The sequence below is a fragment of the Protopterus annectens genome, chromosome 16.part0, assembly GCF_019279795.1.
Source record: "Protopterus annectens isolate FY-2018-M chromosome 16.part0, PAN1.0, whole genome shotgun sequence".
NCBI classification, from domain to species: Eukaryota; Metazoa; Chordata; order Ceratodontiformes; family Protopteridae; genus Protopterus; species Protopterus annectens.
The window spans coordinates 797,948,094-797,974,359 of NC_056750.1; the positions used below are offsets into that span (position 1 = coordinate 797,948,094).

At 40.4% G+C, this 26,266-nt stretch overlaps 1 protein-coding gene across 3 annotated transcripts in view; it reads right to left on the reverse strand.

Annotated features, from left to right (window-relative positions):
* The window catches only part of ENTPD8 (ectonucleoside triphosphate diphosphohydrolase 8), a 364,702-nt gene that overhangs the window by 25,120 nt on the left and 313,316 nt on the right, over window positions 1-26,266 (reverse strand). For all 3 annotated transcript variants that reach the window (XM_044058523.1, XM_044058522.1, XM_044058524.1), the window contains one exon: window positions 12,152-12,302. In XM_044058523.1, the coding sequence (XP_043914458.1) occupies window positions 12,152-12,302 (151 nt within the window). The remainder of the gene's footprint in view (window positions 1-12,151; window positions 12,303-26,266) is intronic.

The window sequence follows — 26,266 nt, forward strand, 5'->3', positions numbered from 1 at the left end:
AGAATATAGTTTAACTAGAACTTGCTGAAACAGCCAGCTTTCATAAACTGCAATTATCTGAAGCTGGAATGCCCAGACAGGCCCTTTGAGACTATAAATATGCACATAGGTGGAACTGCATACCTAATGCACTGACAGACTTAAGAAAGTTGTTTATGCATCAATAGCTAAATAGACTTATAGAGGTACTCATAGATTCCTGCATTCATTCTTTTAGCTTTTGAATTTTGAGATTTCAATAGGAGGATAAAGAGCACATCAGTAGCCCTGCTATAGCCACTGGATGCGCTCTGATTACAAAACATTCCAATTGTGCAAAAATGAAAGATTGATACCGATTCCAAAATCAGGGAAATATTTTATTTATTTATTTACATTTGTTTACCGGGAGTGTTCGACTGGATGTAGGTCCATTTTCAGTGGAGGCCCGGGGAGAAAAGCTCCACAGATAAAATAAACAGACAGTAGTTAAATTGGATTACATAGCGATTAACAATTTACATAGCAATTACTTACAACATATTTACAGATGAAGAACATAGTACATCAGTAAACAACTAGAATCTTTATCTGTGATGTACATAACAGACATTAACAAATGTTACAATAAGAAGTTCCTGCCGTATAATAAGTACTAGGCTTATGAGCATCTGAGTTTGCTATAATCAAGGTAGTTAGTGGAGTGGAAAGAAAGGTAGTGGTTGGATGGGGTGGATGATATTAGAGTGGTATATATAAGATATAAGAGTTAAGCATGGGCATAGTGTAATTTCTTTCTCAAGCTTAAACAATAAATAAGATTCTTCAGACCTTCATTATTTGTTGAACAGGATATCTATTTTTAAGCCACTGTGGCTTCCGCTGGTTCAGTATCAACATGGATCTGCAGACCTATCACATGCATCAGTAGTACAAGGCAGGAAACAAAATGTTAATAATAGAAGACAGTACAAATGAAAATGAGGCCTACTAGCTTGTAGCTTACAGGACAGGCATACACCTGTCATGTAAATCCAGGGTTATTTACTAAATAAGCATATCTGAATTGCCCATCCGCATTATAATTAAAATCTTGAAAGCCATATATTTACATAAGGGATCCCTATACATCTCATCAAGTTAAATCTCCACAAAGGTACAAGTGATCAAAAACAACCATGACAGTCTTCCACTCAATGAAACTTTTCTTAAAAGTGTCATTTGCAGAGATAATTTCTACTGAACCCCTCCATGTTGCAGGCAAGCTCCCCTACCTAAACTATAACAATTCTATGGTTGCACAAATGAGAAAGAGTGAAAGGACCACATACACAACGATTACTGTATTCACATATGTATTGCACCAGTATCCAATGGAGAGCATTGAGCGGGTTATACAAAATCTACAAGTTTAAAGTGACTCACATGCTCATCCGTTTACAACTTCTTAACTGGTAAGCTGTTCTACAGAAAATCAAGTATTTCTACATTTGTGAATGAAGTATAAACTCAGACATAGAGTAATAAAGTACAGGGTTAAGTCGACTGTAGCTGGTGCACAGCTTTCCATGTTCTTTTGTCAATGTGTGAGGAAAGCCGGTACAGCTGATTCAAAATCAGCTTGTTGAGCAGTGCTGGCTTTCTCACACTGAGATCACAGTACAGTGGGGATTTGAGGAATTTGCTCCTTCCTAACTGTAGGGGTTGTAGGGAGTTAGTGTTTTATTTCAGTCCTTCGTGGTGCCATGTTTTTGTTTTAGCCATTTGAGGTTAATGATTTACGTGTCTTGGCTCGAGATGATTGTCACTGTTAAAGAGATACCCCAACCCCATGTGCAAAAATATGAAAAAGGAGTTGTGGATGGATACATTTATGAGTCGACATGCAGAAATGTCAATAAATTGTTACACTTCTGTTGTAAGGTATTTTTTTAAGAGTTTGATACCTTTGCCTTGTTCAGAGTACCAGTACATAAATGACGTGGCCTGCTTTACTGGCTGCCACTGAGCAAAATTAAAGCAAAGCTGGCTGAGTTTGGCCCACAGAACCTTATGTCCAATTCTATTTCTGCCATATATGAAATACTAAATCAATGTTGTATTTTACTTGGAAGACGGCACAAAGTTTATGTGCATTATATCCTTTTATATTTAAGGCTTGTAGATGGTTAGAATTGTCACCTCACAGCAAGAGGTTCTCCGGTTCGATTCTCAGCTGGAACGACTTCTGTATGGAGTCTGCATGTCCTCCCCGCGGTCAAGTGATGTTTAAAGACATGCAGGTAGGTGCATGTATGAATGGGCCTTCTTTGAAGGTTGGGCATCGGGCTGGCACCTCGGCACTGTAAAAATCCACTGCCAATCATTAGCAGACCGGAGTTCCTCTGTGGCGACCCCTAACCAGGAAAAGCCGAAAGACATTAGTTAGACTTTTAAAGTTTTGAATCAATGATGCTTAATTGCTGTTGTCAGGCTTGGCACAGTAGTCATTTTTCTTGTGTGGGAGCTATTTTAGGAAAAGACCTTTGTACAGTACTAAGTCATTGCTTATATTTATTTATTTATGTTTGTGTGTGACATTTGTTTCTTGATTTAGTGGGAATTATCTCTTCAAAGGTTTCATGATTCTTTTCTCTGGGAGTGTTTTCCCTTCTTTTTTTTTAGTCTTAGGCATTTTTGTGCCCCTAACTAAGTTAATGTGATCTGTGTTCCTTCCCACAGTGAACATTTTTTTGTTTGTGGCCTGTTACTACATAATCAATGTTTGCAACCCTAGGAAGAGATTGACAGCTGTTTGAACTTTCATGGGGAATGACTTTAATTTGAAAATAGTATGATGGATGGGTTAGATCTTTCAGTGGGGTGGAGAGTATGTTTTTTTTTCTTTTTGCTGGTTTCCTGTTGGGTTCTATAATATGCCCCCATTTCTGCACTGGGGGGTCATTTAGGTTGACTTTTTTTAAATATTGGCAGTAATGCTGTATGCATTTAGTATTTCTATAAGGTGACTGTGACATATATTTTTAATACACATTATGTATGATGTATTTAGTGTAATATTTGAATTCTTGTTGTTTGTTGAGGCTACTGCTTTATTTCTCTTACCCATGTAAGTTTTTGGATGTGGGTTAATAAGTATTTTCATTTCTTGGGGTTGTCAGGTTACAGAAATTTACAGTCACCTAAGCTATCATGCATGCACACACACATATATATATATATATATATATATATATATATATATATATATATATATATTTATATCAAAATCAAATAAACAAGGGCTAACAATCACAACCGTCTCTTGTTATATCATGGTTAAAGTAGCACATTTACTCAATTACTAAATAAAACAAGGGATATAACAAACATTAATTTTAGTTGCTGTTAACAAGCATTTAAGAGACAAGGGTTGGAGATCATAACAGAAGATGAGTACCATTATTCGATTCAGAATATAAGCATGTTCATTTTTATTACAGTACTTGCGGAGAGCTAAACTTTTTGGGTACAAGCACATACTTTATATATGTTGATTGACAAAGGACACCTCCAGAGTGGGGGCAGGGGTTATAAACAGACAGACAACTGACCAATGGAATGGAGTAAAGTTACAAATATGTTCAATGGGAATTGAAATGCTACGGGGAAGCCAACTCAAAGCAGTCAACGAGAGAAGAGATTGAGCCAATGAGATGGGATCACCATAGCAAAAATTAAGCCTAACAAATGCACAATGCAAAAGTCAGACAGGAGGGGAAGTGGAGGCTGAAACTCTCCAGGCAGTGCCCGGTATGTGCAGCCAGTACTAAAATAAGGGGGCTGAAAAAGTACACCGGCAGCTGTCAGGACAGGAGTTTCATATTAAAAGCATAATGCATGCATCTGATTTATATTATATAGATTTATGACTAATGATCAAAATGCAAAAGATTTGAAACAAAAAAGATTGGTGTTCTCATTTTCAAAAACATACCAACTTACTGAAAATCAAGAACAGTGAAAATGAAAAACCATCGCAAAATGAAATGTTTCCTTTTGACATCCCCTAACTAAACTCCCTACCACTGCATTCAGACAAATATGTCTGAATAGTGGCAGTGTTTAAGAAAGGGTTTTCTAATATAATGTGCAAGGCAGGGGTTAAGGACAGGGTAACAAGCATTAGTAAGGCTGGGCAGGGAGGTTTCACCTGCCTCTAACCCAAACTTACACATTCCCTTAGGGGAAAAAAAACTTTCTTTACATTACCACTGCACAACACACTCAGAAAAACACCATGTACAACACCACATGTGTACATCAGTAAACTCATCCCTTCCTTAATCCTTAATCCCCTTAATCCAACCCTATCCCAGAAACACACTCTCTAAAACCCTCACAAATACCACACACACACACACACACACACACACAAAATAAATCTGTTCCCTCTCTGAGACTTGCTCTAGCATTAATCCAGAAATAGTCCCACACACACGCACACACACACACACACACATACATACATACACACACACACACACACACACACACACACACACACACACACACACACACACACACACACACACACAAAATAAATATGTTCCCTCTCTTAGACTTACTCTAGCATTAATCCAGAAGTAGTCTCACACACACACACACACACACACACACACACACACACACACACACACACACACACACACACACACACACAATAAATCTGTTCCCTCTCTTAGACTTACTCTAGCATTAATCCAGAAATAGTCTCACACACACACACACACACACACACACACACACACACACACACACACACACACACACACACACACACACACACACACTCCCATCCACTGATGCCAAAAGTTTTGGTATAGTCAAAATGTTTGGCATTACACCCAAAACATACCTGTCTGCAATCCCACATCCTCCTTCTGAAATCAACACTCAAACAAAACTCCACTCAGCCAACACACATTTGAAAAAAAAAGTCACACACCATACTAACAATGCACACACTTTAAAATGATAATTTTTGTCATTTAACATTACTCACCTTTGCTATTTTTCACTTGACATGATTACTGTTCAACCAACTGTCATTTGAGAAAGCATAGGTTCATAGGTTTATACTACACTACCAACCACTAGGGCCTTTATAAGCTTAACCATGTATCCCAAATGTATCCTACAAGTGTTTGGAGCCTAAGAGGTTATTTTAAGGGGTATATGTAAGCCAGGGTATGATCTACAGACTGTCCCTATCCATTAGAGATTTAGGTCCTAGACCTGGGGTGAATTTCTGATTTCCCATCCACTGTTCTAATTTACATTTGAATAGGGTTAAGAAAGAACTCTGCTTCACACTGATGGGAAGCCTGCTCTGGTGCGGGGAATTCACTAAGACAGATACCTTTTCTCCAGCTTGTCCTATTGACGTCACAAGCAAAGTTCAAGTTCCTACATTGACTAGTTCTGATGTTATTGTTTTTTTGGATCTGCAAAAGCTCCATCAGAGTTGTATCCAAGGATGCCTTGTATGCCAGGCACAGATCACCTCCCAGCAGTCTGTAGGAATCTGAGTATAGAGACAGGGTTTTGAGGTAATTTTCATAGCACATGTTGTTTAAACCCTGTGACAGTATGTATTGAATTTGTGGACATTCCAGTTGCTACATATACCTGGTCATGTATATACTGAATGGGACATCGTACTCAGTGATGGGTCAGAATACAGAGCAATGATGACCTCCTTGGACCTAGATGCCATACCTTTGCATATAAGTTGGTCAAACCAGGTTACTATCTACATACATTCCCAAATCCCTGACTACTGGGTTCACTGTTAGGGGTGTGTTATCAATGAAGTAGTTTCCTAGGATGGCTGTAATATTATGCATTTATTGACACTGAGTTTTAAGCTGTGGGTTTGGCACTAGTCATTTGTCTGTGTCACTTCTTCCTGTAGCATCTTGGTGTCCTGGGGGGATTTTATGACTGCTCCCAATTAGCCTATGTTATTGGCTTTGACATCCGAGATGTAAATGCCAAAAAGGAGCAGGCCCAGAACAGAACCCTGAGGGACACAACTAGTGACGGACCTCTTTATGGCAGTGGTCTCCTCTATCCTAGCTTTCTGGGTTCTATCTGAACCAGCTTGCTATTAAGGTTATAACAGAGTGGTTAATGCCTAATTCTTTGAGTTTGTTTACAATGCCTGAGTGGGGTATTGTATCAAATGCTTCAGCCAGGTCAAGTTAGACAGTATGCACTGTTTTACCTCATCCATTGCCTTGGAGACTTTTTCAAAGAAGTCCATCAGGCTGAGTAGGCACGATCTGCCTTTGACAAAGCCAGACTGGGTTGGATCCAGTTACTAAAGCTGTCCTCTATCATTATTAATCATATCCGTGATAATTTTTTCCATGGCTTTGCATGTGAGACTAGTCAGACTTATGGGTTTGTAGTTTCTAGGGTCAATTGATGGACCGCCCTTGTGCAGAGGGATGATTGTTACAGTTCTCCATTTACATGGCACAAAGTCTGTCTGGAGGCTATGGTTAACTAGTGAATTCAGAGGTCCAGAAAGGTCATATTTCAGGCTATTTAGGAGGAATCTTTGGATATTATCTGTGTCCATCGATGCAGTGTTGTTAGCCTAACAGAGTGCATTTAGGATCTGCTCCCAAATTCATAGCTTCATAGGTATTTAGTAGGCTAATGAACACAAGAGTTCTTTTAAGCCTAGCCATGCATTCCAAATCTCTGACAAGTGATAGTTGAAGGGTTATATTTGCTAGAATGGTTGGGGCGGAGAGTGATTTGCTCTACCTTCCTGCTCCATGTAGGTGGCTCCACATTCTATCAGTTCTGCACATTGTTGTGCACTGCCTTTGTGGTTTCAGACATAGCTAAAGAAAGCTTTGTGGTTTTCTCTGGGCTTGGGAGGCTATCTTTACCTTAAAATAGGCTTTGGTAGACTTAATTTGCCTTCTTATATGTTTGCCTAGCCTGATGAGAGACTTTTAATCCAACTCTGCATTGCATTTCCTAATTTTAGCAATGACATTTTTCCTTTTGTTGTACAATCAGTTTATGTTCAGATTCCACCTAGGTGGTGTGCTATTTGAGTTTGTTATGGGCTTGTTTCTGGTACAGTCTCAGTACATCTATCAACATAATTGTACAGGTGTTCTGTGTAGAATTATGCATATTCAGATGTGTTTTCTTAGTTTGGTAATAGACAAAAATTCTGCAGGCCATTAAAAGCCCAGCCAGTAACTTATTCAAAAGTTCCATTCAGTCTCAAAGAGGGCAATACAAGATAGGCTGGGACAGAATTTGAGGTTGTTCATGCAATTATCTAGGGTTACCTTTAAGGTGGTAAAGGTGCTACTCTGCTTGACGTGCTGTGGAAGTTTGTTCTAGAGGTGGGGCCTACTTTAGAATATGAATCTTATGCCAGCATATTTTATTTTGTTATTGACAAAGGTTTAGTTCTTTTAATCTGGCATTTGAAGAGCCATTTCTTCTGAGAAGGACTTGAAAGTCAAAGAGGTGCAGATCTTTCATGGCTTGAAAGGCTAGACAAAGATCAGCAAGCAGAAGTCTATAAACTGAAAATGAACACATGACTGCTAGTCTACCGTGATAAGTAATATTTTTGAGGTCACAGATGTTTTTAGTTAGGAACTTCTGAAATCTCTCAAGATGAGTGATATGTTTAGATGAATATATGCAAAAAAGGACATTGTATACCTTTATAAATTAGGTGAGCCAAATGGAAGACTTTCGTAACTGTCAATAGTCAAGAAATTATCAACAACAGTGCCTAGATCTCTTGTAATTGTTTCTTTTTTGATGGGTATGTCACCTACATGGTATAGTAAAATGGATGAATTAGGGAATCCATATATTTTATGGATAGTGGAAGCCAGGTATTGGGGGTATATTATAAGAATAAGCAAGCATCAAAAATAAGTTTGGGAACTGTGTTGTCCTGGGAAAGTCAAGGTGTGGCAGCACCCTTTCTACTATATTAGTAGAAATTAAACAATGCTGCAAAATATATTTAGCCCTTGAGAATGAGTGCTTAGCAGTAAAGTATGCAATTTACCCTGGTAATGTATATTGCCTCATTACAATGGCTGACTGACCAAACAGATGGCAATTCAAAGTTGCTCCAAAAGACACTGTCCATTGAACCCTTGTGAGCCACTAGGCTGCACTAAATAAAGGGACTGCTGATAGGTTACTGAAGTCTAAAAAAGTATGTTTTTGTGCTGAGACAGGGGTACTTGTAATTATCCTGTGTGCAAATATAGGAAATGTGCTTTAAGTATGCCTAGTGCCTGGATAGTCCACACAGTAACAAAGAGAGGTAATTGAATGTGCTAGCAAGTTAATATGAACTGAATTGTCAGCAATGTGATGCATAAGAAGAGACGGCCTGGAAGAAGTAAACCAGGAAAGAAAATGTTCATTTGGGGGTTCAGCATGGGGTGAAGCAGGGGTTTTACTAAAATACTCAAGACTTGTAGAGTTCAACAGCCCACTCAGGTCTTCTTGTGGATTTGGAAACAACTTGGGTGACGATTTCTTTTGTTGTTTTTGAAGCTGATGAGAAGACCTGGCAAGGTATGCAGGAGTGACTTGTGTTAATAAAAATCTGCCCTTGCCTTCAAAAAATACTTTTCATAACATTATCTCTATTCACATAAACTATATCTCAGTGTGTGGTAGCCTTTGCTTAGCCCTGGGCTGTTTTCAAACCAAGCCACCATCCATTTTTAGGATTATGCATAAATCCAGGTGCATTTTGATTCATCTTCCTGATTCTTTGAAATTATATTCTTGTTTATATAACACATCATCATGTATTATAGTATATTTTAAATGTGTAGTTGTGAACATTTTTCCAGTAAGCAATGAAATAAAATGCATGAACCAACAACAACAAAAGAAGCCATTTCAGAACATTTAAACCATAAAAGACCACTCAAACTGTTGTCATTAAAATCTACCAATATCCATACTCAGCAGTTACTGACACTTTAATGACCATGTACTCATCATATGCATGATTGTTATAAAAAATGCCCACAGTAAAGTATTCCAACTTTCTTTAGACCGATGCACATTAATTCTGCAAAGGATTTAACTTTATCAACTCATCAGCGTCAGCCATTTTTATCTATAGACATCCCCCAAACCAAGCAATTATAGCTACAATGTTGATTGCACCATTCTCAGATGTCTGTGTGAAAAAAATTAATATCAGCAATAATGACCAAAGCAACATATTTCACATTTGTTTCATATAAATGCACAGTAGCCAAATTAACACATGCATATTAGTCCCGCAGAGCCAAATTAAAGACAGTTTAAAAATGACTAGATGATAAGAGCATAAGGTACTTTTATCCACAGATAACCCCTTTCCCCCACCAGCAGTTATATCCACTTTTTTGACTGTGTACACCCCTTATTGTTATGAAAAAATAAATTACATATACTTTATTAGTAGCTTTGGATGAACTACATGAGATTGTATAAAGATCATTATTTAATACATTCAGTTTTCAATGATTTTTCCAGAATACCACAAACTGAGTAAGAACAGACCAAAATATGAAGCAAAAATCTGGACATTGTATGAAAATCTGGACAGATGTGAGGTATGATTGATATAAACAGAAGGACTACAAATCATAAGAACATTTTGACTGAAAACAGATTAGAGGAGATATAGTTTTGTTAAATAAGGGCATAAATAATTCTTTCTGAGTGCCTCAGGCATACATCAGGTAAATGAAATAATAACTAAACTTATAAATTAAAGATCACATGCAAAGATTTTGTTGACATTTATTTTTGCTGTAATTTTTATACATTAAAGTGGGCTTTCTGGTTCTAATATATCCTCATTTTACTTTAGTTACTTCATTGGAAATATATGTATTAATTTATTAAACCTGAGTTTCTATTTTCTGTATACTGAGCAGAAGACCAGTCCTCCTTCTGATAACACTTTTACAGGGAGAAACAGGCTGTGGTTGGTAGGTAGGTAGGCATATTTTATCTAGTCTGTTGTAAATTTAAGTACAAAGTGACACAAAATGCAGTAGAGCTGATGAATGTCAGAATATGAGACAGCAAAATAGTAAGTAACTAAATGAAGTTATAGTAAAATAAAACATAGCAAAAGCAAAATGGAACTGCATAATATTCTTAGTAAAGTGTGCAACACTTGGCGCAAAGTTTAACAACACAGATGTAATACTGTAATGCTTACCTGCAATAGGACAATCACTTTTAGGGAGAAAACAAGAGGTATGTTAATAACCTCACTGATAGCCCCACAAGGTGACATTTGCAGTTTAGACCACCAAGTGTCTGGGGATGCCTCACTCCCAAAATGAATTTGGGTATGCCTTTGTGGCTGTCCTAGTTGGTTGGTAGGAGGATGTTAGTAGGTAGGTGCACCTCAACTAGACATTTGAGATGCATGGAAGATGTAAAACGTTTCAGCACTGCAGCCCTAGGAATCAATTGTAAAGGTCCAAATTTTAAGTTGAGGTGTAATTGGAATTCTAAATTGGTGTACAGGATTGCAGTCTGAAACACTGAACACTCATATGAGCGAAACTTCTTTTCAATGGAGTATTTGCTGCAAGTGTTTTGTATGGGATTGCGGTGCAGTGGGGTAAGAGAATTTGCTCTTATCCCACTATTGTGTGATATTGGAGTCAGTACATGTACATTTTTATTTTATTAGCAGGGGGTGAGGGGGTGCAGGATGGCATCCCTCTGCAGAAATAAAGACTTAATTTTTGTTGTTTTTAGGAGTTATGGATTCAATCTAAAATGATCGTTCCTTTGATGATTGGTATTGTGAATGTTTGATGTTTGATAGACTAGCTAAAAATGCAAGCTAGCAATGGTACAGCCAAGCTAGGATTAAGAACCTGATTGGGTGGACACTGCTAAGGAATATGGAGTGAAAAAACAGTTAAAAGGTCTAGGTGGTACCAGGGAATAAACTTGAAATGCAGATTTTGATAGGATAATATAGTGTTGGTCAAGCTCAATAAACCTTAAATGTAGTTTCCAATGTGATTGATCAAGTCTTTGTCAGTAAAGCCCACATTAATGTACTATGACACTGAAAAATAACGGTTTAAATGAGGTGTATGTAGATGGTAAATAATGAAGTTGATATAATGTTGTAATGACCGAAATGCATGATGTGAACTGAAGACTCATTGAACTTTGAAATATTGTTAATTTACTAATAAAAGAATACTTTTTGTATGATACTTTCCAAAATTAATGCTATAATCAATAATGATTAGTAAATGCTCTGGTCAAATAGCATGCAAATATGATTTCTTCGGGAGTGGGGAAAGGCAAACTGCCTGATGTGTGAAACAGAAGCCCCACAGCAGTGCCTTACTGAAGTCTGACTATAGTTTAAAAAATATATATATTTTAATCTGTTTTCTTAGACACTATGCCAAAGAATGAAATTTAAAATATGGGATCCATCCATCCACAATGCCTTTTTCCCAAATCGGGTGTCACTTTAACAGTAGCAATCATTTAGAGGCAAAATTTACACCACCGGGTTGCTAATTTCATATATGGGATATCATTTTTTTTTAGCTGAAACAATTTACTTTCCTTAGTCTGAAATCCATTTTAAAACAAATATTCATTAAATTTCATTGAATGAGACTTTTAATATTTAACATCATACTGTCTGCAGCCATGAATCTTATTTTATCTTAATGTTCAGTTATGTGTGCTATGTGTGTGTGTGTGTGTGTGTGTGTGTGTGTGTGTGTGTGTGTGTGTGTGTGTGTGTGTGTGTGTGTGTGTGTGTGTGTGTGTGTGTGTGTGTGAGTGTGTGTGTAGGTATGTACTGTTAGTGTCTTTCCCAGTATCACTGCAACTCATCTGTTTCTGCTCCCTGAAATGTCTGACAATATAGACTCGCCATGCTCTGCCTAAAACATATTTAAAAAAAATTACTCCATTCTGGACATCATAGGAGATTTAGAGTAGCCAGTGAATTTCAACATTCCCAAGTTCAGGTTTTGTTACCAACAATCAGTAAAAGTGCATCTGTTTAGGATGTGAGGCAAGCCAGAGCACTTTTGTCTAACAGTCACTGTTTACATACCTCAGCAATCTCATACCAGCAGTAGCCCCTAGGTAGATAGGTGTCTCCTTTTGGTTCTCAGCAGGAATTACACTCATGGCCTTGTCTAGGCATTTTACAAGTGACTGTCCAGCTTGTGGGGGGTTGCTGGCATAACCAGAAATACCAGGACCTGGAAGAAATAGTATTTATAGTTTTAATAGATGCTTTGGAAGGAAATAATTTCTGCTAGAACATGTTGTATTAAGTAAGGCTAGTAACTTTAAAAATAGTGTAAGGATTTAATGCAAGTGAAGGTAGAATTTGTTACATTTTACAAGAAAGAAAAAAAAAAAACTTTCAGACTCCCACAACACCAGTGAGTTTTGCTGCACGTCATATGAAGTTTAAGCGTTTAACTTTTAAGTCCAGAATAATTCATGTTTTAAAATGTCATCACAATGTACCTTCTCCATTAAAATGTGACATTAAGATCATTCAAGATAAGGAGGAAAAAAAGTCAGCTTCAGAAAATTATAAGGATGTCTTATTATCTCAAAGGTCTACCACAACGAGGTGTCATGTGCTTCCCCCATGTTCATCTAGACTCAACTAACTGAAGATTGCACCATTCATAACTAATGGATTGAACCTTCAGCTTGATGAAAACATTATAAAAAGTACCTCTTACTTATCTATATATATGTATGTATATATATATATATATATATATATATATATATATATATATATATATATATATATATATATATATATATGTGGTTGTGTATATATTAAATGCATGAAAATTCAATCAGTAAAGCAGGAATACAAAGTGATGAGTTGACCTGCTGGCCTCCTGCAGTATTTATAGTTTCACATTATAGTCTTAAAGCACATAGATCTGTAAAGTTTTTACTCAGATGCCTATACCATAATGACACCAGGCTAAAAAAACATAGTTCAGTCATCCAGGTTTTGAAACAATATACAGCTGCTGGAACTAGTACATATCTGTGGTGTATGCAACACTCACTTTGAGGACATCTACGGCATTTTATAAACATTGGTCTACTATGTTTTTCAGTTTCTTTGATAGCTAGAAATAGGGGTGGCAGAAATAAAGCCAGACAATGTTTGGGTGGGAGGTTTAGTAGTACTACAAAGACAAAGGTGACTGTAGGACTTTGGAGGAGTGGATTATTATAACCCGGGGGAAGTGGTCAAAGATTTAAGGGACTGGGGACAAATTAATGCAGCGTACAACCTAAGGAAGTTGATCAGGGATGTACTACACATGGCTGCATACAAGGGATTAAGGAAGAGGCTAAAAGAGGCAAAGGCCAGTGTGCTATACAGTAAGGTGAGACTAACAATTAAAGCAAAAGCCAGGCATATGAAAGGCAGAAGGTACGGGGATGAAAGATGGAGGAAGCACAGAACAAGGAGGCAAGCAGAGGAGCAACAAAAGAGATGAGGGTAGCAAAGTAAGATATTGAAAGGGAGTTGGCAAAGGAGTCAACAGGGGTGAGAAAAGACTTATTCAGATATATAACAGAAAGAAAGAAGGGAGGAATGGACATGTACAGGCTGACGAAAGATGAGAAAGAAATCATGGAAGGCTGGGAAAAAGCAAAATCACTGCATGAAAATGTTGCTATAGCCTTTTCAAAGGAAGGGTGCCATGCTGAGATGGTTACAGCATAGTGTGGGGAGAGGAATGGACAGAAAAGGGTGCCATGCTGAGATGGTTATAGCATAGTGTGGGGAGAGGAATGCACAGAAAAGGGTGCCATGCTGAGATGGTTATAGCATAGTGTGGGGAGAGGAATGGACAGAAAAGGGTGCCTTGCTGAGATGGTTATAGCATAGTGTGGGGAGAGGAATGGACAGAAAAGGGTGCCTTGCTGAGATGGTTATAGCATAGTGTGGGGAGAGGAATGCACAGAAAGCATATGTGGGGAGAGGAATGGACAGAAAAGGGTGCCATGCTGAGATGGTTATAGCATAGTGTGGGGAGAGGAATGGACAGAAAAGGGTGCCATGCTGAGATGGTTATAGCATAGTGTGGGGAGAGGAATGGACAGAAAAGGGTGCCATGCTGAGATGGTTATAGCATAGTGTGGGGAGAGGAATGGACAGAAAAGGGTGCCATGCTGAGATGGTTATAGCATAGTGTGGGGAGAGGAATGGACAGAAAAGGGTGCCATGCTGAGATGGTTACAGCATAGTGTGGGGAGAGGAATGCACAGAAAAGTGTGCCATGCTGAGATGGTTATAGCATAGTGTGGGGAGAGGAATGGACAGAAAAGGGTGCCATGCTGAGATGGTTATAGCATAGTGTGGGGAGAGGAATGCACAGAAAAGGGTGCCATGCTGAGATGGTTATAGCATAGTGTGGGGAGAGGAATGGACAGAAAAGGGTGCCATGCTGAGATGGTTATAGCATAGTGTGGGGAGAGGAATGGACAGAAAAGGGTGCCATGCTGAGATGGTTATAGCATAGTGTGGGGAGAGGAATGCACAGAAAAGGGTGCCATGCTGAGATGGTTATAGCATAGTGTGGGGAGAGGAATGCACAGAAAAGGGTGCCATGCTGAGATGGTTATAGCATATTGTGGGGAGAGGAATGCACAGAAAAGGGTGCCATGCTGAGATGGTTATAGCATAGTGTGGGGAGAGGAATGGACAGAAAAGGGTGCCATGCTGAGATGGTTATAGCATAGTGTGGGGAGAGGAATGGACAGAAAAGGGTGCCATGCTGAGATGGTTATAGCATAGTGTGGGGAGAGGAATGCACAGAAAAGGGTGCCATGCTGAGATGGCTATAGCATAGTGTGGGGAGAGGAATGCACAGAAAAGGGTGCCATGCTGAGATGGTTATAGCATAGTGTGGGGAGAGGAATGCACAGAAAAGGGTGCCATGCTGAGATGGTTATAGCATAGTGTGGGGAGAGGAATGGACAGAAAAGGGTGCCATGCTGAGATGGTTATAGCATAGTGTGGGGAGAGGAATGCACAGAAAAGGGTGCCATGCTGAGATGGTTATAGCATAGTGTGGGGAGAGGAATGGACAGAAAAGGGTGCCATGCTGAGATGGTTATAGCATAGTGTGGGGAGAGGAATGCACAGAAAAGGGTGCCATGCTGAGATGGTTATAGCATAGTGTGGGGAGAGGAATGGACAGAAAAGGGTGCCATGCTGAGATGGTTATAGCATAGTGTGGGGAGAGGAATGCACAGAAAAGGGTGCCATGCTGAGATGGTTATAGCATAGTGTGGGGAGAGGAATGGACAGAAAAGGGTGCCATGCTGAGATGGTTATAGCATAGTGTGGGGAGAGGAATGGACAGAAAAGGGTGCCATGCTGAGATGGTTATAGCATAGTGTGGGGAGAGGAATGGACAGAAAAGGGTGCCATGCTGAGATGGTTATAGCATAGTGTGGGGAGAGGAATGGGCAGACACCAGGATACAGAAAGGAGGTTGAGAAGGAAATGGCTTTCTTAAGAGAAAATAAGGCATGGGGAGCAAACTGGCTACCTACAAGGATCCTCAGGCATCTGGCCACCCTGCCTGAGGGTCTTTAGCCCATAGATTCATAGGTTAATACTAGGCAAGCAGTTACTAGAACTATTAAGAAACCAGCCAAATAAGCCCCATGAATTACATTGTAACACGTGTGCTCACTCACTTTGTGTAGAGGGTCTATGGAGGTTTTCAAAGATGAACATTTATGACTGTCCATGCAATTTTTAAGGTTAACTTTGAAGGTGGACAGTGTACTGCTTGGTTTGACATGTAGTGGCAGCTTGCTCCACAGATTTGGAATACATTTGGGTTATTACTTATCCCTCCAATAAATGATATTTATCTGTTGCTATAAACGGAGGTCTTCGGTACTGTTGTTTGAGAAGGTACTGGCTCTTTGGAAGTGGAAGATATTGGATAGAATAAGGTCTTTCATGGCTCAAAAAGCAAGGCAATGATGAACATGAGTGAGTCAGTAGAAGATCCTGATCAAAGAAGGACTGCTAAACTAAATGGGTAAATAAGGGGGTTGAGACCAGTTAACTTTTCAGTTAAGAATCTCTGAGATCGTACAAGTTCGGTGACATGCTTAGAAAGGTAAATGCCAAAAGGAGCATAAGAGATGGGTCCAAAAGGAGCATGAGAGATGGGTCCAAAAGAAGCATCAGAGATGGGATCAAAAGGAGCATCAGAAATGGGTTCAAATGGAGCATCAGAGATGAGTCCAAAAGGAGCATCAGAGATGGGATCAAAAGGAGCATCAGAGATGGGATCAAAAGGAGCATCAGAGATGGGTTCAAATGGAGCATCAGAGATGGGTCCAAAAGGAGCATGAGAGATGGGTCCAAAAGGAGCATCAGAGATGGGTCCAAAAGGAGCATGAGAGATGGGATCAAAAGGAGCATGAGAGATGGGTCCAAAAGGAGCATGATAGATGGGTCCAAAAGAAGCATCAGAGATGGGATCAAAAGGAGCATGAGAGATGGGTGCAAAAGGAGCATGAGAGATGGCTCCAAAAGGAGCATGAGAGATGGGTTCAAATGGAGCATCAGAGATGGGTCCAAAAGGAGCATCAGAGATGGGTTCAAATGGAGCATCAGAGATGGGTCCAAAAGGAGCATCAGAGATGGGATCAAAAGGAGCATCAGAGATGGGTCCAAAAGGAGCATCAGAGATGGGTAAGATGAAGGATGACCGCGGGGAAACTAAGTCTTAGTTGTATAAGAGATGTCTTTGGTGCCAGTATCAGTTTGGAGGGGTGTGACTTTTATAACAAAAGAGGTGGGACAATTGTATTTGCCAAACAGAACAATGCTACATTTTAGTATTTAACTTATGAGCTTCCACCATCATTTAGCACTAAAAACACTTCAGTGTCTCGAGCTTCCTCACCACCTATCTTATACTCAGCTCACCTTGACACATAAAATAGTACATACCCCATCTTCCTGTCCAGCAATTAGACCCCTACTCCAATACTATCTTCCGAATCATCCCCTTCGGTCAAATAATAAATGAGCACTTACCATCTGCAAACTACAAAGAGTAGCTGGGGCCACTCTATATTCCAACAGTGTATCTAGAACTTGGAATATAATTCCTCTATCAGTCTGGTCTATCACATGCACATTCATCTTTTCAAACCATTACTAAAAGATTTATTCTCTGCCTCCTGGCTTTGTCCCTGCTCCTTGTCTGCGACATAGCTCTCTTAACACCCTTCATCACCTTTCTTATACCTCTCGTTAAAGTACTAAATCACTTAACCTGCTTATCCACTTCTAATATCTCTCTTTATTATACTTCTTAAACTACTCTACCTACTTCTGATTAGCACAACCAAGTTAGTGGTAGTACATCAGTACCTCTCTTAACACTCAGACTTGCTTATCTCCTCTTATATTTCATGCTATTGTATTTCTTAAATTACTCCTACCTATATTATACACCACTTTTCTATATGAAAAGTCTAGCACAATACTTGCATAATTAAAGTTGTGAATATCAATATAAATTGTATTATATTGACTATTATGCTATGTACTGTATGCTCTGAAACTGCATTACAAAATATGTAATTGCAAATATTGATTGCATTACATATGATACCTTGAATCTTTTCTCCACAGGCCTCTGCTGAAAAAAAGGCACCTTTGCCCAGTCGGACTTTCCTTTTAAACAAATATCAACAAATAATAAATAAATAAGAAGCCATGCATCTGTAGAAGAGCTGAGAATTGTCATCCAATTTTGCAGTCCTCAACAAACTTATATAATGACCACCCTGGCATATTTCATTGGATATCAGAGAAATACATACTGAAAAGGAAGGGCCTCAAAACTGAGCCCTGTGGGACACTGTTAGCAACATTTTTACTGTCAGAGGAAGCTCTGGTAGCTTTCAATACATTGGGAGAATTACATTGGATAATTTAGCAACAACCCACAACTGGGTGTGGGTAACACATGATTTACCCATGGCTGGTGTGGTTTGATCACTAGGGTGATGTAAGAAAATTTCAGGAAACTACAGCCCTATTAGTCTAACAGTTAGTGACATGCTATGTTGGGGACAGAATCCTGTGGGAACAGCCATACCTCTCAACTCTCTCTGATTTTGAATCAAATGTTAGCTCTGTACCTCTTAATTCCTCCTTAAACTCGTGACTTTTGGAGAAAAGTTTTGAATTACAATTAATAAATAATGACTATGATTGTAGTTATAGACTTACTTCAGAAAACATATATTAATTCACATTTTCTTATTCTGTCAGTGTTTCAAGTTAACAGTGCTAATATTTTAAAAGTGTCCCTTATTGTCCCTAATTATTTCTGGATTTGTCCCTGATTCTGTTGAGAATTGCCCTGATTCATTGAGAACTATTGAAAGGCTAAATGCTTTACTACAGGATAACACTCTCTAGAACAGCAACCAATATGGAATCATAGAGAGAAGATGCTAAAAGACATAGGTAATACAGTTTTATGACAGGGTTACATGAAAGGAAATATCAATAGTTTTGCTTTAACTAAATATCAATGTGATCTTTGTTCCTGCAGAGGAGGATGTTAGGAAAACTGGAGAGGTAGGTGTAGGGCTAGGGGTAGGAGTAGAGGGAGAGGTAGGGGTAGAGCTATGGGTAGGGATAGGGGTAGGAGTAGAGGTAGAGGTAGGGGTAGAGCTAGGGGTAGGGATAGGGGTAGGAGTAGACGTAGAGGTAGGGGTAGGGGTAGAGCTAGGGGTAGGGATAGGGGTAGGAGTAGAGGTAGAGGTAGGGGTAGAGTTAGGGGTAAGGATAGGGGTAGGAGTAGAGGTAGAAGCAGGGGTAGGGATAGGGGTAGGAATGCTATGCTGGCAGTACAGTGAGGAAAAGGAACACAGTGCTGGTAGTACAGTGAAGGGAAGGAACACAGTGCCCGTAGTACAGTGAGGGGAAGGAACACTGTGCTGGTAGTACAGTGACGGGAAGGAACACAGTGCTGGTAGTACAGTGAGGGGAAGGAACACAGTGCTGGTGGTACAGTGAGGGGAAGGAACACAGTGCTGGTAGTACAATGAGGGGAAGGAACACAGTGCTGGTAGTACAGTGAGGGGAAGGAACACAGTGCTGGTGGTACAGTGAGGGGAAGGAACACAGTGCCAGTAGTACAATGAGGGGAAGGAACACTGTGCTGGTAGTACAGTGAGGGAAAGGAACACAGTGCCGGTAGTACAGTGAGGGGAAGGAACACAGTGCTGGTAGTACAGTGAGGGGAAGGAACACAGTGCCGGTAGTACAGTGAGGAGAAAGAACACTGTGCTGGTAGTACGGTGAGAGGAAGGAACACAGTGCTGGTAGTACAGTGAGGGGAAGGAACACAGTGCTGGTGGTACAGTAAGGGGTGGAACACTGTATTCCTGTAGTACAATGAGGGGAAGGAACACAGTGCTGGTAGTACAGTGAGGGGAAGGAACACTGTGCTGATGGTACAGTAAGGGGTGGAACACTGTGTCAGTAGTACAGTGAGGGGAAGGAACACAGTGCTGGTAGTACAGTGAGGGGAAGGAACACTGTGCTGGTGGTACAGTGAGGGGAAGGAACACAGTGCTGGTAGTACAATGAGGGTAAGGAACACAGTGCTGGTAGAGTACAGTGAGAGGAAGGAACACAGTGCTGCTAGTACAATGAGGGGAAGGAACACTTTTCTGGTAGTACAGTGAGGGGGAGGAACGCTGTGCTGGTATTACTGTAAGGGGAAGGAACTATGTACTGGTAGTACAGTGAAGAGAAAGAACATTATGGTGCGAGTAAGGTCTGGGGTAGAAACACATTGCTGGTAGTACAGTGATCGGAAGCAACACTGTGCTCTGATTAAGATGTGGGGAAAGGACACAGTGGTGGAAGTAAGGTGTGGGGAAGGAACACAGTGGTGGCAGTAAGGTGTGGGGAAGGAACACAGTGGTGGAAGTACGGTGTGAGGAAGGAACACTGTGGTGGGAGTAAGGTGTTGGGAAGTAACACAGTGGTAGAAGTAAGGTGCGTTGAGGCAGTACAGTGAGGAGAAGGAACATTGTGGTGGGAATGCAGTAAGGGATGGAACACTGTGGTGGGGGTAAGGTGTTGGGAAGGAACACAGTGGTAGAAGTAAGGTGTAGGGAGGCAGTACAGTGAGGCGAAGGAACATTGTGGTGCGAGTGCAGTAAGTGGATGGAACACTGTGGTGGGGTAGACTCCTATATCCAGGACACTCCAGTACACCAACACCAATAGGAGATAACCATGAGACTCCCATCCAAACTGCTAATGACTTTAACTCCTTCTTCACAGATGCCATCCAAACTCTAGCTAGTCATCTATCCTTGACACCTCTAATATTCCCACCCCCCATAACAAGCACTTTTCCTACCCTCCTATTACAACCTATATCTACTAACTTTATTTTCAAACTCCTAGCAAAACTGAAGCCTTGTACCCTTTCCACTGATCAAATCCCAGCTGAATACCTGCAAAAAGCAGCCAAAGCAGTTGCTTATCCTGAATCCATCCTGATAAACAGAACCATTAAAGAAGGATATATCCCCACTAGTTGGAAAGTCTCACACATTATCCCCCTACACAAAGGTGGCAACTCCAATGAATATTCTAACTATAGACCCATAGCCCTTCTATCTCTCTTAGCAAAAATAATGGAAAAATGCATTCACCATCAGCTAATAGGCCATCTAACTCAACATAACTTACTAGCTAAGGGCCAACATGGCTTTAGGCCATCCCATAGTACCACCACTATCCTCCTATCTTTTACAGACACCATTAATAAAAACTGCAATAACAATTTACTCTCTTCAGCACTATTTATTGATCTTTCAAAGGCTTTTGATATGGTAAACCACACATTGCTTATCAATATTCTCAAATCGCTTTCCCTGGATACTCAATCTATAAAGTGGTTTACTTCCTACCTGAGCAATAGGCAACAAGCAGTGCACTGGGAAAATAATCTATCATCGCACCTGCCAGTCACACTGGGAGTTCCCCAAGGCTCCATTCTAGGTCCTCTCTTATTTTCAGTTTGCGTAGCATTGTCGCCTCACAGTAAGACGCTGTCTTGTTCAATTCTCAGCTAAAGCGTCTTCTGTGTGGAGACATGCGTGAATGGGCGTACCTTCGTTGAAGGTTGTACATCAGGGCTGGCAACTTGGAAGGTAAAAATCTGCTGCCAATCATTAGCGGACCGGAGTTCCGCTGTGGCAACCCCTAACCAGGAAAAAGCCAAAAGATACAACAACATTAATGATCTCTACTTGGCTATTCCCAATGCAACTTGTATACAATATGCAGATGACTCTACATTAATCTGCACAGTTAAATCTGCTTCTGAACTGCAATGCCAAACCCAGAAAGTATTTAGCATAGTTGAGACATGGTTCTTAAAGTGCTGCCTCCTATTGAATCCCAAAAAATCAAAGCTCCTGCTCTTTACTCCTACTTGTAGGTCCACACCAATATATATCTCAGTCATTTCTAACAATGGTACCCTCATATATCCAGACTCTACCATCAAACTCCTTGGTATTACAATAGACAACAACCTTAACTTCGACACCCACATTAACAATACTATAAAATCAGTTAACAGAAAAATGGGCTGCCTGTACAGAGTCAAACCCTTCCTTACTCCAATAGCAAGAACTACCATTGCCCACTCCCATCTAATCTCTACTCTACTCTATGCCTCACCAATATACACTAACCTATCCAAAAAGAATCTTCTCAAACTTGCTACCTCTTATCATAATATTGCCAGATTTGCCACTGGTAAACCCTTCAGAACCCATCACTGTCAGCATCTCAAGCACCTCTGACGGCTTGAACTTCTAAACCAGCTTCAACTCAACCAACTTACAATTGCCCATAAGGTCCTTTACCAGCCAAACAATACTCCAATACTCTCAGACCTCATAACCCCCTACAAAAATCTTAATGCCTTGTGTTCATCAAATAAACTCCTAGTTAACATCAGCAAGTCTCACAACATGGCAGGGGACTCTCTATTCTCAAACACAACTGGGAAAAACTGGAACCTTCTACCTATTGAACTTACCTCCCTTCCTTCCTTACCGCTCTTCAAACAAAAACTTAAAACCTTCCTCACAACACACTGGCTGTGCCCTTGTACCAGCCCTGACTAACCTATCATTACTGCTACTAATATCCTTTCTAACTGTTCTCTCTCCACTAATTTAATCTTCTGTAGTGCAATAAAAAGCATGTAGTAAGAACCTGGATACTATTTTTTTAGCGAATAGCATATTTATATTATCTTGCGCTAAACTTTGTATATAATTTTATGATATTTACTGTTAAATGCATAAAATATCTTCTATATCTACTTCTTGTTTTTTTATAACAATTACTTATTGTCTGTTTGTATCTGTCTTAGAGCTTTTCTCCCTGGGCCTCTACTGAAAATGGACATATATCCAGCTAGACTAGCCCGGCCAACAAATGTAAAATAAAATAAAATAAATAAATAAAATAAATAAGGTGTTGGGAAGTAACACAGTGGTGGGAGTAAGGTGGGGGAAGGAACACTGTAGAGGGAGTAAGGTGTGGGGAAGGAACACTGTGGAGGGAGTAAGGTGTGGGGAAGGAACACTGTGGAGGGAGTAAGGTGTGGGGAAGGAACACTGTAGAGGGAGTAAGGTGTGGGGAAGGAACACTGTAGAGGGAGTAAGGTGTGGGGAAGGAACACTGTAGAGGGAGTAAGGTGTGGGGAAGGAACACTGTGGAGGGAGTAAGGTGGGGGAAGGAACACTGTAGAGGGAGTAAGGTGTGGGGAAGGAACACTGTAGAGGGAGTAAGGTGTGGGGAAGGAACACTGTGGAGGGAGTAAGGTGTGGGGAAGGAACACTGTAGAGGGAGTAAGGTGTGGGGAAGGAACACTGTGGAGGGAGTAAGGTGTGGGGAAGGAACACTGTGGAGGGAGTAAGGTGTGGGGAAGGAACACTGTGGAGGGAGTAAGGTGTGGGAAGGAACACTGTGGAGGGAGTAAGGTGGGGAAGGAACACTGTAGAGGGAGTAAGGTGTGGGGAAGGAACACTGTGGAGGGAGTAAGGTGTGGGGAAGGAACACTGTAGAGGGAGTAAGGTGTGGGGAAGGAACACTGTGGAGGGAGTAAGGTGTGGGGAAGGAACACTGTGGAGGGAGTAAGGTGTGGGGAAGGAACACTGTGGAGGGAGTAAGGTGTGGGGAAGGAACACTGTGGAGGGAGTAAGGTGTGGGGAAGGAACACTGTGGAGGGAGTAAGGTGTGGGGAAGGAACACTGTGGAGGGAGTAAGGTGTGGGGAAGAAGCACAGTGGTAGCAGAAATGATTATAGAAGGAATATAGTGATGTTAGTAAGGTGAAGAAGAAAAACAGTAGTGGTGGTATGGTGTAGAAAAGAAACATATAGATGTGTCTCATTTATCATAATTTTAGATGTTTGAGTAAGTCAGTGTTGCAGTACTAATTTTTTGGTCCAACTGCCATACATAAGCCTGTGACCTGCCTGGTTTTCAAAGTCTTTACATCATCCCTAGCTGATGGGCATCTTAATACTAACATATGGATGTCAGGCTGTAACAAGGGTGTCTGTTGGCACCATCTTCAAGTCTTTCTAAGCACTGAATGAATGTGCAGTATGACACCTGAGGGCAGCATGACCTCCCCAGTTGTCTGAATTTTACTGAGAAGAAGGGAAAAACCTAGGAGGCAGAGAGAGGGTGTAGGAGATAAGAGGACTACCTGCAGGAAAAACTCCTCTATCCTTTGCACCAAGCAAGGGGGAGACAAGTGGTTAGCAGATAGAGAGGTTAGAGGGTGGGAATATGTACTGCAACATTTATCTACGCAAACATCTGCAAATTATGGCAAGTGGGACATAACTGTACTATGTTCTTCATAGTCAATACTACAGTACTGATTCTTGGGAGGACTACCAAAGCTAACAGGTGGGTGGTGGGTCATCTGTATGACCCTAGGAAATAAGGTTTTGCAGGATGGCAGTAGCAAAACCTGCTCTATCCCTGGAGACGTTGCCTAGGTACAGTGTTTTGTAAATATGTGTACTAAGTTCCATGTGGCTGCCTCTAGGATGATCTGGGTAGGCATTCCTTTGAGGAAAGAAGTGGTAATTGCCCCATGCATGATGTATGGGCTTTAGTATGCCCAGATAAATCTTTTCCATGGTGTGAATAACAAAACTTGATGTAGACAGCTATCCATTTTGAAATGGTTCATTTGGAGACAAGCTTGTCCTGTTTACCCACTGTTGAAGCCACCAGTAATTGTGTTGCTCTATTAATTTTTTTTGTCCTGTATTAATAGTATCTAATCTGTTTGTACACATCCAGGGAGTGGAGGACTTGGTCTGCCCTGTTTTGTGGATTTTAGAAGAGGACTTGCAAGTGGATAGCTTGGTTCAAAGTAAGTTCTTATACCACCTTAGGCATAAAAGATGGGTTTGTTCTGAGGGTGACCCTATCCCTGTGGAAGACAGTGATAGGCTCTTTACACATGAGGACTTGTAGCTCAGAAACTCTTCTTGCTGATGTGACAGCTATAAGAAAGGTGGTCATTCAGGTGAGCACCTTTAGAGAGGTAATGGAAGAAGGTTCAAAGGGGGAAAAGGTTAGTTATTTAAATATCTAATTTAGATCCCATGCCGGATTAGGGTACTTTTTGGGTGGTCTTAAGTGAATAATCCCTTTTAGAAAAAGTTTCATGTGGGGCTGTGGGAAGATAGGTGGGGCACTGTGCAGGCAAGCTGATATGGCATATGCATGTACTTTAACCCTGAAATAGGAAAATTCTTGTCTAAAGAGGCCTGACAGGTACTGCAAGACTGGGTTACTACTTGCCTGAGAAGGGTTTCTGTTATTGCTATGACACCAGGTGAAAAATCTTTTCCATTTTGCTATGTATGATTTCCTGGTGTTGAGCTTCCTTGCTTTCCTCAGAATGGAGAGCATGTTCTCGATGTAGGATGCAGTCCATGGTGTCAAAACCCAACCCTCCAGGCAGTTAACCTAAGGATGGCTAGATGGGGGTGGAAGACCCATCACTTGGCTACTTTCTGAGGTAGGGTGTGGAATCTCCCCTCACTGAGTGACAGGAGGAGGGAGAACCAGTGTTGTCATGGCCAGAAAGGGGCCACCAGGAACATGCTAGGTCTGCCAGTGTATTGTTCTGATTTATCGGCAAGACTGACAGGAAATTAAGAGAACGTGTGTATGAGCATTTATATTGTATAAGAAAGGGTAAAAATGGAAAACGCTCTGGCCAAGCATATAAGGGAACATAATAACCATTCATTTTTGTTTCGAGTTATCGATCAAATTCCTTTGGATGTTGGGGGGGGGGGGTACTCTTTTCCTTATTATTGGAAGAAAAGGGGTTGAGATGGCAGGTTCAGACTAGGGCTTATGCAAGACCTGGCTTAAATGATGTTTGGTCTATAGCCTGTAATTTGAAGTTGAGAATGCTCGCAAGATGAAATGTCAGCATTTATGAAATATGAATGTGTAATAATCTACATTATATATTTAGTATTATGTTAGTAAATTGGATTTTAAATGTTGGTTTTATAGGTTTTGTGAATTAATATGTCTTTAATATGGTATTATTTCCTTTAAGTGTTAATTGCTTTTATCATGTGTTTCAGAGGAAGTATATTTAAATGAATTCTGGGATGTTATTTTGTTTATCTGATGAAGCTGGAATAATAAATATGCCGAAAGCGCTAAAAATCAAGTGGCCATGTGTGCTTTGTTACATTTTTGTTTATTTACTAGTTTGTGTTGTGTTTTCTTTCTTTAGTGTATTGTTCTGACCCAGAATATAGGAAGCTTTGAGGGTTAGCCCTATTTCTTGAGCCAGAATCCAAATTTTCCTGGAAAGGCTGTAGAGAGGGTAGGACAGAGTTCCGCCTTCCTTGTTTATGTATCACATCGCTATGGTGTTGTCTGTTCAGATTTATAGGGTCCCTGGGCTTAAGTTCTGTTGAAAGGCTTTTATGGCCAGCTAGACTGATAGTAGCTCCTTTGGATTTATATGTAACTTCCTCTGCTGTGGGGACCAAATACCCTGCACTTTCAGGGAACC